General features: G+C 39.7%; 1 protein-coding gene across 1 annotated transcript; it reads left to right on the top strand.

The window, feature by feature from the left end:
• Positions 1-3,672: 3,672 nt before the first annotated feature.
• On the top strand, positions 3,673-16,028 carry LOC111407803 (protein TOC75-3, chloroplastic-like). The gene is made up of 7 exons (XM_023037481.1): positions 3,673-4,930; positions 13,234-13,455; positions 13,543-13,650; positions 13,734-13,925; positions 14,193-14,441; positions 14,997-15,251; positions 15,509-16,028. Exons 1-7 carry the CDS (start codon positions 3,737-3,739, stop codon positions 15,746-15,748), a joined length of 2,460 nt encoding a protein of 819 aa, XP_022893249.1. The 5' UTR covers positions 3,673-3,736; the 3' UTR covers positions 15,749-16,028.
• Positions 16,029-17,117: the final 1,089 nt, after the last annotated feature.

Below are 17,117 nucleotides of genomic sequence, written 5' to 3'. Positions count from 1 at the left end.
TGAAGTCTTTAGTCCGTCAACATGAGGGTAGGTCGACCTTCACTTTTTGAGCCAAAGTTTTCATAGGTAATATAATTCTATGAGTCTTATGCTTGAGTTGTTTTGACTGGAGAAGGAGCATATTGCACTTTTTCGTCACCGCTATTGAAAGGTCAGTTCTCATTGGCTGATGTCATACGGCCTGTCATGACAATTATATGCCTTAACGCCTCTTTCTGCAAGAGGAGTTAGTTTGAGATGACCAAAATTGGCACTCATCCTTTCAGGCGAGGCCTTTTGTCTTTCTTATAGGGATAGTTGGAGAGACTTTCGTCCCCCGACTACATCTTTCGGATGGGATGGGGAAGACAACAAATCATTTTTCTATGGGGCTTGTGCCATTGGTTCACTGATCTGCTGTGAAAGTTGGCTCATGTTTGCTGGGATCATGGAGCTCAGCCTGGTAGTTATGACTTAGCGCCTTTTTCTATAAGAGGACTTTGCTTGGAATGGCCGATTTTGAAGGGGACATCTTCCCCTTTTTCGTCATGTGGTCAATCTTGGTTGGCTCGCATCCGAGCTAGTGTAGCTCATCATTTACGCCTATTCTTAGGCGGGGGATGCATGTATCTATGGGTGAGCTCAACTGCAGTTCCCGATTGAAGTTGTTTATGCTGATTTCCCACTGATAGAGGGTTGAACAAATGTGGCTGGCTCAAGGCGATAAGAGAGAGTCTGGCTTGAGCGGGCGAAATACGAGGCCGACTCTGTATGTTTTTTGTAGGACCAAGCCTGTCAAAGACACTGACCAAGCCCTGCTGTATTCTGACGAAACGACAATCTTCCCAATTACTTGGTCGGTGACGTAGTCGGCAATCGTGTTCACATCCTCTTTTTTTTTCCTAGCGAAACGACCTCCTCGTACTGTGAGGAGTTAGCCAATTGACCTTGCATATGCTCTAATAGCTCTTGCATTGCAACGTTTTGCCAGGAGATGATTCTTACATTTGCGATGAGGGAGGACAATTCTCTGGCGAGCCTTGCTGCTAGCCTAGGCCCGCTCCTTGAGCCATTTCTTCGATGGCAAATTACAGGGGTAGCTGGCAGCGGCTTTTGGATTATTGGGGCACTTTGCGAGGACGCTTCCTCGCCACCGCTTTCTTTATTATGTCTAGGTGTGATTTCTTCTTTTGTCGAACTCATGGCTGTCCCTTCTCGACAGATAACCTCTTTTTGGCTTTGTTTCTGGGGTTGTTTTCCTTTACTCAATGATTTAGCAGAGTTTCGTTTGAGTCGCCTCTTTCAACACCTCAATTGTGCATGTATTGCTCCTTTTCAAGAACGTCACCTTTTGTTTAAAGGCCTTACCCTACGGGTTGTTCGTAGTTTAGCTATTCTAGGATTCCCACAAATGCCGCCACAATCAATTCTCAAATGTAGCGATACAACCTGGACTTCGAAGAACTTGTTTTATGATTGTGAAGGAGATGGATTGTGTTAATTCTCCATATTCTACGTGCATTTGTAGATGTAGTCATACTGACTTTACAACCTGTCTGAATGGTAGCTAGCTACTTCAAAGAACGACTTATAATACTGCTTCTTCAATCTTCACGATTACATGGCAATGCAACATATCCAACAAATCCATCATTTTTCAAATTTCTTTTCTCATTTAGAAAACCTATGTCCAGTGCATATCTTTTATAAAAAAAATTCAAACATTTCTTCTTTATCGTTGAACTTCATATCCACCTTAAGCACAATCACACCATCTACTCTTACAATGTCATCTTCCACTAAGTTCATATTATCCAAAATGTTCTCATTATCGGATTCTAACAAAATTTCGTCATCCACTTCTTCCAAAATTCCTTTTGCTGCGATAGAAAATCGATTATAAAGTTAAAACTAATATACAAATCTAATTTCCAATTGATACAAGATAATCATTTACTATTAACACTAACAACTTTAAGTTAGCTCCATGTTAATAGTTGCTAACACTATGAATGAAGATGGGAAGTACCTTTGTCTGCCATCTCTTTGATTAAATGAAGATGGGTGTCTCTCATCTCTTCGATTGAGTGAAGATGGGTCCAAAAGAAGTGTACTTTCAGAATGAACCCGCGTTAGCATCCAATAAGTTTCAATGTGGGCTTTTTGGATTTTTGCTGTGTGGATATTTCACGGTTAGGAAGTCTGCACTGGAGCTAGCGATCGAGTATTTGGGCGGTAGAAAGGTTTCTCAAATTTGGGGGTGAAATAAATTCAAAGTAAATGAAATGATAAAATTCAATTTTGTGGATTCGATTTCATAACATTTTCTTTTCTATTTTTTTAAGCTACTTCCACATAATTTGGTCATGCAGAGTGTTAGCAACAAAATACGAGTAGCATATTTTTTTATCAAGTACCAATGTGTAATGAATAATTTTGCGTATTAAAATATTCAAATCAACCTATCCAGCCTTGGACATTCATGCCAATATTTCAAGGATTAAATTAGTTGTACACACTTGATGTATATTAAATTTGACATTCTATGTGTTGTCAAATTAGTGTTATTGATTGTTTAAATTATTGTGTAAAAAGTTGTCACCTCACAATAATGCCACTTGTTAACAAAATTGTACATGTAATATGATTGTTCGTTCAATCCTATTAGCCAGCGTTCTAAAAAACTCATTTAAGCGACCTCTAGGTGTAGCTTAAGCATGAAGCTCGGGTAAAATAATCGCTTCGCGCCTAGCAGGTGTTTTTTTTTTTTTTTTGTCAATTCCTAAGTTGCTGATTTTTTTTTTCATTTTATTCTTCCCTCTTCCCTAGTCACGCTTTGTTAATATCTTATTAATTATTATTATTTTATTAAAAAATATTTTATTTGACTTTAATTTCAAGTTTTAAAAGACCTCGTGTACAAAAGTAAAAAATGACTTTATCCAATAAAGGGCTAGATAAGAAATAAGCTATGTTGCTATCTATATTATGTAATTATAATCTTAAGACTCATTATTTTTTCTTGAAAACTTCGAAAGCATGTAAGAAATTTCTGTAAATTTATAAAGTAGGATTTGTCTAATTGAAAATTAAAATAATAAAAAAATAGTTTAATTTTTGCATTTTGAAAACTTGAAAAATGTGTAATTGTTTGAATTACTAAGTAAATATAGTATTTTATAATTTTGGATGTTTGACCTTCGTTATTTTAATTATTCCCATTTGATTCTCATTTTTGTCAAAATATATTTTTCTTTATATTCTTTTTAATTACACATTTTTCATTAAAATAATATTAAACGTAAATAAAAAATTTTTCTTTATTTTTCATCAATTTACTATTTTAAATTTCATTTTTCCATAAAAATGAGTATCAAATACTCTATAAGTGATACCTTTTCTCTACGTCTAGTCACGATTTCGATTTTTAGGCCCCGTTTGGTAGGGATTTTTTGTCCCAAAAAATTAATTTTTTGACCGTTATTTTACTATTCAAGCCGTAATTTTTGACTTTTTCTCTCACGTGTGGACCCCACTTTTCTTCTAATGATCAAAAAATGAATTCTCAAAATCCCTACCAAACGGGCCCTTAGAACTCTTCTAATGAATTGTATACGTCAATCCTGTTTTGGGAAACCCGACTTGAATTGACCCGATAATCTCAAAATCATAGATATATACAGTATATACACTGTCACTCATAAACCCTTTTCACTCACTTCAGCTTCTTACACTCTAATTTCGTCTTCCGTTGACAATGGCGCCATTGGCCGCGCCGGCCCACCTCCTTCCCCTCACCTGCTCCCCCTCCCTCTTCCGTCGTCGTAACTCCACCACCACCAACCGCATCGCTTCCAATATCATTATCCAATCCAATCTGCAACCACTCTCCACCTCCTCCCAAAACCCTAAATCCTCGAAGTCTCCGCCTCCGCCTTCTAATTTCTTCAACCCCTTCGTCTCCGTCCCCAAATCTCTCGCCCTGACTGCTGCTTCTGGAGTCCTCTTCCACCTGGCATTTCGATACTCCAGCGGAAACTCTAACTTCAATTCCGGAAATGGCGGCGGAGGAGGTCGAGGTGGAGGTGGAGGTGGAGGTGGAGGCGGAGGCGGTGGAGGAAATGGAGGGCAATATGGTAACTTTTGGTCCCGTATATTCTCGCCGGTGGCAACTGCGAAGGACGACGAACCCCAACAAGAATGGGATAATCATGGATTACCGGCCAACATTGTGGTCCAGCTCAACAAGCTTAGTGGGTTTAAGAAATATAAGGTGTCTGATATATTGTTCCTGGACAGACGCCGTGGGTCCTCTGTGGGGACTGAGGACTCCTTCTTTGAGATGGTTTCTCTCCGGCCGGGTGGGATATACACCAAGGCTCAGCTCCAGAAGGAGCTAGAAACTCTAGCTACATGTGGAATGTTTGAGAAAGTCGACTTGGAGACTAAAACGAACCCGGATGGTACTATTAACATAACCATTCCATTCCAAGAATCCACATGGCAATCTGCAGATAGATTCAGGTGCATTAATGTAGGTCTGATGCCGCAGTCAAAGCCTATTGAAATGGACCCTGACATGACTGATAAGGAGAGATTAGATTATTACAGGAGTCAGGAGAAAGATTACAGGAGGAGGATTGAGCGGGCAAGGCCATGTTTGCTGCCATTGCCTGTGCAGAGGGAAATCTTGCAAATGTTGAGGGAGCAGGGGAAGGTGAGCGCAAGATTACTGCAGAGGATTAGGGACAGAGTGCAGCAGTGGTACCACGAGAACGGGTATGCCTGTGCCCAGGTTGTGAATTTCGGGAATTTGAATACTAAGGAAGTGGTTTGTGAAGTCGTGGAAGGGGATATCACACAACTTGTCATTCAGTTCCTGGATAAGCTTGGTAATGTGTGTGAAGGGAACACTCAGATGCCTGTAATAAAGAGGGAAATGCCAAAACAGGTTAGCGTCAATTGATTTTGCATTTCCCATCAATTTTTTTTCAAACTACTGCGCTGTCTACTATTCTTGCTGGCATTCTAAGCTATTAATTATAATAGAATCATTTAAGGAGTTTTGTTGTAGTGACCCAATAAATTATCACGTGTATGTGAAAATTTTACAATGTCTGTTCTCGATGGGCTTACTGAATTGTTATTGATAAGCAAGATTTATCATTTTTACATGCTAATGGAATACACAAAAGGATGTTCTCTGTACTGATTTTACTTTAAGAATTCAATGTATCCATAACTGGATATTCTTCTAGATTTTGATGTTTGATTGCTTTTGTATCAATTGTTTATTGTGATTGCTGATGAATTGGTATAAATGTTAAGTTATGGAGCCTAATAATTATTGTTGTGGGGAGTTAGTACTCTGAACAATACTGGTTAGGTCACTGTGGGGGTTGGAAGTGGGGGAAGGAAGCCCCCTCCCTGTAATTTCCTACCCCGGACCAAAATTTCAGTTAGTTCGTGTCATTGTAAATTTCGTCTTAGGATTTTGAGTTCTTGTAAATTTTGGCTTTGCCCTAATTTTTGTTATAAAAAGGGTATCATCATTAGGCTTTTAAATATCCATCATAAAAGAGAGAGAGAGGTGGATCTGAGAATTTTTTTTTTTTTTTTTTTGTAAACTTCTTTTCATCATAGTGAGTTACTGTAACATTGGAAGAGAACGTGGTCTCATAATAAGGCAAATCTCTAGAAATCTTGTATGTCTTTATTTATTTGTGCTAATTGATAGCTCTCGACAGAATAGAATTCACGTTTCTAATTTTCTATAATAAAAAATGTCGATCCTGTTAAAATGTCTATGACTATGCTTTTCTTTCCAGGGTAGGTTTGAGCGTAATGTACACTTCATTTAGTTTGGAAATTTGGCTATTATTTAGTGATGCAGCACCAATAGAATTATTGAATAGAGAGCGAAAAAACCAAATGATAGGAAGAAGAAATTAGGGGAAGAGATGACAGAGGGGGAAACAATAGAAGAAGGAGAAGAATAATGGAGAAGAGAGGAGAAATTCGCCACAAGCCACCAATAATTTTATCCAATCATCAACTGAAAAATTATAATACAAAATAGGTTTAAATAGTAAAGTAAACCCTACGAGATTGGGCTCGAGCCCATACAAGTCCAATTCTCTAAATAATAGTCCAAGATAATAAATAAAGCTTAACTAGAAAATAAAATAAATAAATATCGGATGTCCCCATCAACTCTCTCGGGATGGGAGAAAACTCGACCCTATCGAGTAGATATATTACGATAGGCTGCAGTCAATCTCCCAACCATAAGTTAAGTGGCTGGGCAAGCGTCTTTCGACGTCTGTAGAAATGTGTTAGTGAAGGTCTGAAATTGGTGTCCTTACCAACACCCCTGAGTGGACAGGAGGCGATCCGGGCCAAGGAAGATCCTGTTGACTCCGATAAAGCTCCAATAAATCTGGATCCAATTCCTGTAGTGTCTCTCTGGAGATCCATGTACAGTTAGAATCTGGTTGAGCAACCCAACGAACAAGGAAGCGCTGAGTCTCTCCATCATTAGTTAACACAGTTTCTTAATAAAAAATAGCATCGATTTTATCTTTGTTTGCAATGAGAGGTGGTAGTGAGTTATAAGTGGCCAAAGAATCAGGTTCAAGGTCCACAAAAGGAGGTAACAGAGAATCATTTGAGGGAATGAAATGACCTTTATAAATTACTATGTCCTCAACATTGAAAGTAGAATGGTAACCAAGGTGTGGTGGAATGTCAACAACATATGCATTTGGACCAATCTACTTTAAAATTTTAAAAGGATTAGCACTACGAGTTTGCAATTTGGAGGCGGGTCCATGTCGACGCTGCTTTGGCCTAATGCGGACCATAATGTAATTCCCAATATTAAACTCAACATGTCGTTTATGTAAATCAGCTTGGAGTTTATATTTTGCATTACTGGCTTCAAGTTGTTTATTGATCTCAATATGCAAATCAAGAAGATGTTGTGCAAATGCTTCGGCTGACACTGACACTCTAGTCTGTGGGGACATCAGAATGAGATCTAACGTTTTCCTAGGCTTATACCCATGAATAACTTCAAATGGACTCATACCTAATGAACGATTTATGGAATTGTTATACACAATTTGGGCTATAGGAAGGATCAAGTCCCAATTATGAAAATTTTCCCGGACTAGACATCGTAACAAATTACCAAGACTACGATTAACTACTTCAGTTTGACCGTCAGTCTGAGGGTGGTAGGCCGTAGAAAACTTCAATTTGGTACTCATCTTTTGCCACAAAGTTCTCCAAAAATGGCTAGCGAAACGAACATCTCTATTGGACACAATGGTTTTGGGAAGCCCATACAATTTGACAATCTCATTAAAGAACAACATGGTAACCTTAGACGCATCTGATGTCTTGCGATAGGGGATAAAATGAGCCATTTTTGAGAAACGATCGACAACCACAAAAATAGAATCATGTTTCTTTGGGGTGCGTGGAAATTCTAACACAAAATTCATACTAACATCTTGCTAAGGACAATTGGGGATGGGAAGAGGAGTGTATAGGCCAATTGACAAGTGTTACATGTACTAACAATCTTAGCCACATATTTCTTTAAAGTAGGCCAATAGAATTGGCGTTCAATTTCCTCTATAGTCTTATAATGCCCAAAGTGATCGGCTAAACCTCCTGTATGAATTTCCCACACTATGAAATCTCGCACTGAAGTTCGAGGGATGCACAATTTATTGGCTCTAAAGAGAAAACCCTCCTCAAGTCGGAAGCCACCTGTGGTATCTGATTGTCCCTTTTGCAAATCAAGAAAGATATCTTTAAAATCGGGACATGCCTCATAATCCTCCTTAAGCCTTTCAAAACCAATGACCATGACACTCATGATCGACAAAAGGGAGACACGACGACTTAATGCATCAGCTGCTTAGTTCTCCACTCCCTTCTTGTGTCTTAAAACAAATGAATAGGCCTGCAAATATTCAATCTAACGACCATGCCTAGAGCTTAATCTTTTCTAAGAGTTGAGGTAACGGAGGGCTTCATGGTCCAAATAAAGGACAAACTCCTGGACCACCGCATACAGTTCCTTATCATAAGTCGAGTACCGTTGTTTGGCCTCATTTAACTTCTTACGGAAGTAGGCAACAGGATGACGATCCTGACTCAAGAGTCCGCCTATACCTAACTCGGAGGCATCACATTCAACCTCAAAGACTTTGGAAAAGTCGGGAAGACGTATGACAGGAGCTTCCGTCATTCGCTTCTTGACCAATTTAAAGGCCTTATCCGCTTCTTGTGTCCAATGAAACTCTCCTTTCTTCATGCACTCCGTAATAGGCGCCATAATAGTGCTAAACCCCTTGATAAAGCAACGGTAAAATGTAGCTAACCTGTGAAAGCTCCTGACGTCATGAATAGTATTAGGTTGTGAGCCATTCAAGAATCGCTTAAAGTTTGGCAGGGTCAGCAGATATCCCTGTCGACGAGACAATGAACCCCAGGAAAACGATTGTATCGGTGAAGAAAGAGCACTTCTTGACGTTAGCATACATATTAGTTGCACGTAGGCTAGAGCAAACTTGTGTAAGATGGTCACGGTGTTGCTCTTTAGTCTTACTATAGATGAGAATATCATCGAAGTAGACAACAAGAAACTTATCCATGAAAGGTCGAAGAGTCTGTGTCATTACCTGTATAAAGGTACTTAGCGCGTTGCTTAACCCAAAAGGCATGACCAGCCATTCATAAAGACCATCTTTCGTTTTAAAAGCAGTCTTCCACTCATTACTTGGGCTAATTCTAATCTGATGGTATCCACTCTTCAGATGAATCTTCGAAAAGATTGTAGCACCAACCATCATATCTAGCACATCATCAAGTCTAGAAATGGGAAAACGATATTTCACCGTGATCCTATTGATAGCCCGGCTATCCACACACATTCTCCAAAAACTATCCTTTTTAGATGTCAATAGGGCGGGGACAGCACACGTACTTAAACTCTCACGAATGAATCATTTGTAAAGGAGGTCATCCACTTGCCTTTGGAGTTCAGCGTGCTCGGTAGGGTTCATCCTATAATGAGGCAAATTTGGAAGGGATGTCCCTGGGATGAAATTTATGGCATGTTGAATGTCCCTTAGAGGAGGTAGATGATTAGGTAGGTCCTCCGGAAAGACATCTCGAAACTCTTGAAGGAACGACTGGACTTCAGCAGGGCTCTTAATTGTGGAGTTAGATGAAACCTCTATGACTACCAAAGCGAACACAATTGAGTCACCAACAAGTGTACGCGCAAACTCCGTATGACTAATGATATGCAATCCCTTTCGTTCCACACTCTTCTTCGTTCCCTGTGAGCCAACAGGCTTTGGGGGCAGTGGGTTAAGGTGAATCTTCTTTCCATTAAACACGAAGGAGCAGGGATTGGACCAACTATAGATGGTTACATCTAGGTCAAATAATCAAGGTCGTTCCAAGATGATATGCCCGACATTCATTGAAATGACGTCACACCATATATGGTCCTTATACTCGAGGAACTGGATAGGGACTAAACAACGTTCCTTGACAGCTATAGAAGAGATATCAACCCAAGAGACGTTGTATGATTGAGGGTGAAAAACTAGCTTCAACCCTAGACGGGATACAGTAGCCATTGAAACCGCATTAATGCAGTTGCCACTATCCACGATAACTTTACAGTCCTTGTTATTGATCTTGATGTAAGTGTGGAAGATGGCATGATGACGCCAATCATCGACATCCCTAGGCGGGGTAAGAGTGCAACGAATGACACCGACTTTAGGCGTATGTGGGATAAGGGGACTAGCCTGAATACAACCTAAGAAGGTATCCCCACTATCCTCCAAGTCATCAAACTCTTCTAATTTAGGTTCATAAACCTGGTCCTCTAATGGCTCGTCAACTATACATTCACGCTCTTCCATAACTAGGGCTCGGCTAGGAGACTTAGAAGAAATGTGAGCAAAACACTTACAGTTGAAGCATTGCAAACGGGAGGACGCCCTTGAAACCTCATAACCTTTATCTTTATTATCCGATGCAGGGGTAGCATTAGAAGGAGGAGGCCCTAGAATAGACTTAGGGGATGGAGTGGATGCGGAAGAGGTTGCAGTGCGAGTATCACTACGAGTTCTATACGGTGTCTTAGTCATTAACTCATAATTCGAACGAAAGAGTAGGCGTGGTCAAGAGTGGGGACGCTTCTAAGGAAGAGTGGTGACGCCTCTAAGGACAAGCTCACACCTAAGATCATCTCTTAGGCCTTGCTTAAACCTACTCAAAGTCATGACCTCATCCTCAACGACTTGATATCTCATTTGAAACTCATCAAATTGCGCGACGTATTCGGTCATAGGTTGATTGCCTTGTGCAAGTGCGTTCCATTGGTCCAGCAAGCTACCCGTGTAAGATTGAGGTAAATATTTTTCTTGAAGTCGACGCTTCATTTCATCCCAACTCCCAATAGGGGGAGCATGACGCCTCTCCAGGAGATGCTCAACACTTTCCCAAAAGAGTTGAACAGTGCCAATTAATTTCAAACTGGCAAATTATACCCTCCGATCCTCTGGAACCCCATGCCAGGTAAAGAAGCGATCCATATCTCTAACCCATTGATTGAATACACAATGATCTAGACAACCATCGAATGTGGGGGCATCTAACTTAATGTTTCGAAAGAGGCGCTCCTCGTGGTGAGGGAGAGATTGTGTACCATGACGGTGATATTTCTGCTCTTGTCCACGAGCCTAATTTCCTTCCCTACGATCATATCTGGCTTGATATCGACCACTTTGTGGACGACAATGAGGTCTGTTAATGGAAGCTTCAGAGTTTTTAGCTTCAGTCAAATATGGGGTTGGATCAAGAGTGTTTAACTTAGTGGCTAGGGCTCTACTCTCCTCACGAGTAGCGGCTACCTCAGTTTGGAAAGCCGTTAATTGATTTTGTAATTGTACCAACTGTTGGGTGAGGACCTCAATTTGGGACGGATCTATGGCAAGGGCACTAGAATTAGAGGGAGTAATGCGACCACTGCGCAAATGCATATAAAGTAACGCTTCGCCAATTGAAGTGCACTACTGAGATCAACAAACAACGAGTACCAACAGGGAAAATAGCAATTTGAGTTATTTTTTTTATTTTTTTATTATATTATTATTATTTTTATTTTTTTAAAACTTAAAATATAGGATTATGTACGTCTGAACGTGGCAAGCTAATAGTGCTGATGCATATAAAATGAAAAAGCAAAGGTACAAATGATAGGCCTAGTGACGTGGGGTAAATGGGTGAACAATGGGAGTTAGTTCGCGAATTCCGATCAAGTAGGTTTAAGGTTAAGATTATCAAAGTATTAGCTACACAAAGAATTAATTGATACAATTCTAAATAAAGCGGTAGTGTCAACTAAAAATAGATAGGAGCAGTAACTCCCTGAGTTCAGTTGGTTTGAGTTGCTACGTGTGGAGTTCAGTCTAGCTTGTGTCTTATGCTCCAGTGTCAAATGTCTCCACTTTCTGAAACTACTCCTAAGCTCTGAACAATTGAGTGAGGCGACAAGACCAATCCAAGCGTCGACTCTAGCTGCTCTCGAATCTGGTGGTGGCTAGGGGTGTTTTTGAAGATGATGCCTCAGCAATTTAAAAACTGGTCCTTCTTGTCTTCAGTGGCTGTGGTGGGATTTGTGTGTATGTGAAGGCAAGGTAGTGCAGTGGTTACAGAATTGGGCCTGCCTCCAGATTAAGTTGACGGTGCTGGTGGCGGGCGGTGGATGGCAGTTGGCGTGGTGGTGAGTGGCATTCGGCGACGGAAGTTGAGTTTTAGGAAGGCTATGGCTGGTGGCTGGTGGCTTGTGGCGTCAACTGTAACGGAGGTTGAAACAGATGCAGAGGAGGCGATGTCTGGTAATTTTGGGAGGTGGGTTTGGGGATTGGTGGGACCAAATGGGGGATTGAAGGAGTTTGGGCTGGGGTTGTGATTTGGCAGTAGAGATGAGTTTGGACTGTGGCGACCGCTGTAGTTGACGATTGGGATTGACGATGTAATAGCGATGACCAAGCCGGCGACTTGGGTGTTTGGGCGGCGAGTAGCAATAGATTAGGGCTGGTGGATCGATGAGTGGTGGTGGCTTGTTGAGGCGACCACTGCAAGTGATAGTGATCCGAATGTTTGGTCGGCGACGTTGGGTCAACGGCGACTGGAAGGATGATCGGTGATAATAGTAGGAGAGATGGTTTGGTTCAGGTGGAAGTTAGGTGGTTGACTGATGGCAAATAGTAACGAGGTTGAAGACGGTGACTGGTATGTAGTGAAGTGGGCTGATTGTTGTGATTTGGGCCGGTAATGGGCTAGGTTGAATTGGGTTCAGTGATAATGAGATTGGGTAGTTGGATTAAGTGATAAATCTGTAGGTATTTGGGCTTGGGCTTGGGCTGTATGATTTATAATGGAGTTAGGGTTAGAGTGATAAAATTTATGGAGCAGCACAGTGGTAGCAGCAGCACCCAAAATTTTATTTTATTTTTTTTAAGAAACTACAGAAAAATCTAAAAAACTGAAATTTCGGGTGTGAACAGTACTCGTAAATAGTGATTTATTATTTATTATTTTTTTGAATTACAAGAAAAGAAAACTGGAAAATCAAAATCTGCTGCTATTACATGAAATTCTTCTCACTCGTGCTGTTCTGACAAATTTTAGGAAGAAATTTTGGATTATAAGAAAGAAATTACCCAAGGTTCGGTTCTGATACCAAATTTGATGCAGCACCAATAGAACTATTGAATAGAGAGCGAGAAAACCAAATAATAGGAAGAAGAAATTAGGGGAAGGGATGACAGAAGGGGGAAACAGTAGAAGAAGGAGAAGAAAAATGGAGGAGAAGGAGAAGAATAATGGAGGAGAGGAGAAATTCGCCATAAGCCACCAATAATTTTATTCAATCATCAACTGAAAAATTACAATGGAAAATAGGTTTAAATAGTAAAGCAAACCCTACGAGATTGGGCCCGAGCCCATACAAGTCCAATTCTCTATATAATAGTCCAAGATAATAAATAAAGCTTAATTAGAAAATAAAATAAATAAATATGGATGTCCTCATCATTTAGTTTCTAACTTCTGGAGTTATTGAGTTTCAAAATTTGTATGATTATGTGGGTATTTGACTAGGTTTATCAAGTTATCATGATAATGTCCTCTTATTGTTATATTGGTTAATAGCTTCGCCAAGGACAAGTATTTAATATCGAGGCTGGGAAGCAAGCATTGAGAAATATAAATTCTCTAGCTCTATTCTCTAATATTGAGGTAAATCCACGTCCAGACGAGAAGAATGAGGGAGGTATTATTGTTGAAATCAAGCTCAAGGAGCTAGAACAGAAGTCGGCTGAAGTTAGTACTGAATGGAGCATTGTTCCAGGACGTGGGGGTCGTCCTACTCTGGTAAATAACATAAACATTGTATCTCTGGATTTGAGTGAGGTCATTATATTTGGTTGTCAACATTTTTTGTTTTTGTGTACTGTACAGGCTTCAATCCAGCCAGGTGGAACTGTCTCTTTTGAGCATAGGAATATAAAAGGGTTAAATAGGTCCATTCTTGGTTCAGTGACCACCAGCAACTTCCTCAATCCCCAGGTGATTTAATCCTCATCTTGATATAGTATTGTAATAGTAATATGTGGTTGTTCATAACTTCTTTTGACAAAATATATCTGCAGGATGATCTTGCTTTTAAACTGGAGTATGTCCATCCGTATATAGATGGTGTATACAATCCTCGCAACCGTACCTTTCGTGCTAGCTGCTTCAACAGTAGAAAGCTGAGTCCGGTCTTCACTGGTGGGCCTGGAATAGATGAAGTTCCCCCTATATGGGTTGACAGAGCTGGAGTAAAAGCCAACATTACAGAGGTAGGTCACCACAATGATCTGGTCATTATGGATTTAGCTGGAAGCTGTTGTTTATAATATGTGGTCGGCAACTGCTTTAGCAACCTTGAGAACTAGGGAATTCAGGAAAGATTGGTTTTAAGTTGCTATTTTTGTTAATCAATGTGACCTTTTTCTTTTCTAGATTTTTCAAGTTACAACTGTCTAAAGTGAGAAATAATGTGTTCATTAATGAGTCAGTGGGTTATTAGGAAACTTAAGTATAGTTGACAAATGTATTTCCTGCAGAATTTCACTCGTCAAAGCAAATTTACTTATGGGGTTGTGATGGAGGAGATAACGACCCGTGATGAAAGCAGTCACATTTCTGCAAATGGTCAAAGAGTGTTGCCGAATGGAGGAGTTAGTGCTGATGGACCACCAACAACACTTAGTGGCACTGGCGTCGACCGTATGGCATTTTTACAGGCCAATATTACACGTGACAACACAAAATTTGTGAATGGGGCTATAGTTGGTGAGAGAAATGTGTTCCAGGTATGGTTGTATTAGCATGCAAGTACCATTTCTATTCTCTGATCCAGTTGCATGGCTAAGTTGCCCTTAAATCAAGTGGTTTTATTCATACTCCCTTGCACAAGGGATTACCTTGTACGCTGTCTTGCATTTAAAGGGTATGATGGCTTAAACAATATCCTCTCCTCCCCCCGATGGTAAATAATACAATGAGTTTTGCTTCTGTAACAGGGAGGCTGACTGCCTCCCTGACAGGAGCCCCACAAATGGGGGGTGGGACCTGCAAAAAAAGGGACCCTCCCCCCCTATTTGTTGGGTTCGGTCAGGGGGCGGTCAGCCCCCCTGTTGCTGTAGCAAGACTCATACAATATTAGATTTTTCAGAATGTCTCCTAATTGAATGACTTTGATCTCTAAGTTTATGCTTTTATGTTTTTCTGTCTGTATCTAGTTTCCATTCGAATGTCAGGGAGATACTATGATATTGTATACTCCCACTTAACATCTAGGGAGAGCTTGAAGTTTCAGCTGACCAAAATATGATTGAGTTTTGTCATTCTATAAATTTTGAGTGCAGCTTGACCAAGGACTTGGCGTTGGAAGCAAGTTCCCATTCTTTAACCGCCACCAGTTAACGGTGACCCAGTTTTTCCAATTGAAGCAAGTAGAGGAAGCTGCCGGAAAGCCTCCTCCACCTGTGTTAGTCCTTCATGGCCATTATGGTGGTTGTGTAGGAGATCTTCCCAGCTATGATGCTTTTACTTTGGGGGGACCTTATTCTGTCCGGGGTTACAACATGGGAGAGTTGGGAGCTGCAAGAAATATACTTGAGGTATGCACTCATGACAGAAAATAGCGGATAGCCTCGTGCTGCGAGCGCGCACACATGCTATAAGATGGTGAACGTACATAATATTTTTTGAGCCTCATTTTCCTATGAAATTTGAGCTTAGTTTATATATGTGAAAATTTTACGCGATGGTATTTTGTGGCATTGTTTAATCAAGAATTAATAACAGGAATCGAGATTTTTCCCACCTTAATACCTTATCGTGTTCTCTGATCCACTGATTCTAATGCTATCTGCAGTTGGCTGCTGAGCTACGGATTCCTGTGAGAAATACACATGCTTATGTATTTGCAGAACATGGAAATGATCTTGGGAGTTCGAAGGATGTCAAAGGAAACCCTACAGAGGTTTACCGAAGAATGGGTCAAGGTTCTTCATATGGCGTAGGAGTCAAGCTAGGTTTAGTACGAGCAGAGTATGCTGTCGACAATAACTCTGGGACAGGTGCAATATTCTTCCGATTTGGGGAGAGATTCTGAGAAGGGCTAATTTAATTCCTGATTTTTAATTAGCTGCCGATCGGACATTTACAAGTTTTGAATCGCCTCCACCGGGTTTTCCAAAATTTTCAACGAGGTTTTTGTGTTTTTTTGGTTTTATTAGTGTGGCTAGACTTCGCATTTTATGAATGATCGAAGAATAACATGCATTTTTATTTTGTTTCCCTGATATGATGAACCTGGAGTAGTTTGTATTGTGAAAAGAATCGAGTGGTACAAAGATTATGGAAAAAAGTTATTTTTAAGAAATTCTTGCAGATATGGAGTCTTAGACGCCATTGATTGATTGGGTTTATCTTGCTGTAAATATCAATTCCATTAAGATGTTGGCACTATGGATGGATGGTCGGTAAGTAGATATTGATGCATAATGGACTGGCCGTAGTCGGATATCGAAGAGATGGTCAGTTGTTGATGCCAATGCTGATACTCATTAGTTGTGTATTGGATTCGTAACTAGAAAGTTTCATAAAAGAGTTGGAGCGAGAGGAAAGCAAGAAGAATTATAATGAAATGAGCAAAAATGATTCTGGTTGCTTTGGTTTAAGAATCAAGCAGGATTTGGAATCTCAATGTTAGTAAAGAAAGATATTAAAGGATTGGCCATGGCCAATGGTAAGAGTCTATTTGGTAGTAATTATGGCAATTGATTTTTTGATCGTAAGAGAGAAAAATGGGAGTCACCTATGAGTGAAGAAGTAAAAAATGATGGTTGACTTAAGGAAGTAACGATAAAATAAATTATCTTTTGGGGTGAAAAATCAGAACCAAACGGGGGCTAAGTTTCATCCTACTCTACTCTTCAGTAGAAGACGAGTCAAGAATAGATAGTTGTAATTGAAAAAGGTTATCTCCTAGATCATAAAATATTGTCACAACGAAATTGAATTATTATTATTATTATTATTATATTTTATTTTATTTTTTGCCCTTTAAAATCTTGAATAGAAAACTAAAAGCTTTGAAAAATTCTATTGATTACGCAAGGGAATTTTGTTTTTTTTAAAGTCCTTGTGTTCTTGAAGAGAGAGGACCAATTCTTGAAAGTTCCACATGTTACAAAGTGCTTAAGATGTATATTTTATCAAGCATTCGCTCACTTGAGTGACTGAGATTTCTACTATCACTTCTATAGATTACCTAGACAATATAAATTGTTGTCCCCCTTTTTAATTCAAAGAAAATTGGATCCGTATAGTATACATTGCACATTGAAAAAGTCTGTTGGTGTCTTGTTACATTCTTTCAATTAACAACTTAAACATTTATAGGATATATTTTTTGTATATTTTTATTTACATGAGTCATGAACAATATATCACTATGCTTACAACTTCAAAATTATTAT

This window comes from Olea europaea, chromosome 13 (assembly GCF_002742605.1).
Source record: "Olea europaea var. sylvestris chromosome 13, O_europaea_v1, whole genome shotgun sequence".
Lineage (NCBI taxonomy): Eukaryota > Viridiplantae > Streptophyta > Magnoliopsida > Lamiales > Oleaceae > Olea > Olea europaea.
This window is presented reverse-complemented; position numbering and strand designations above follow the sequence as displayed.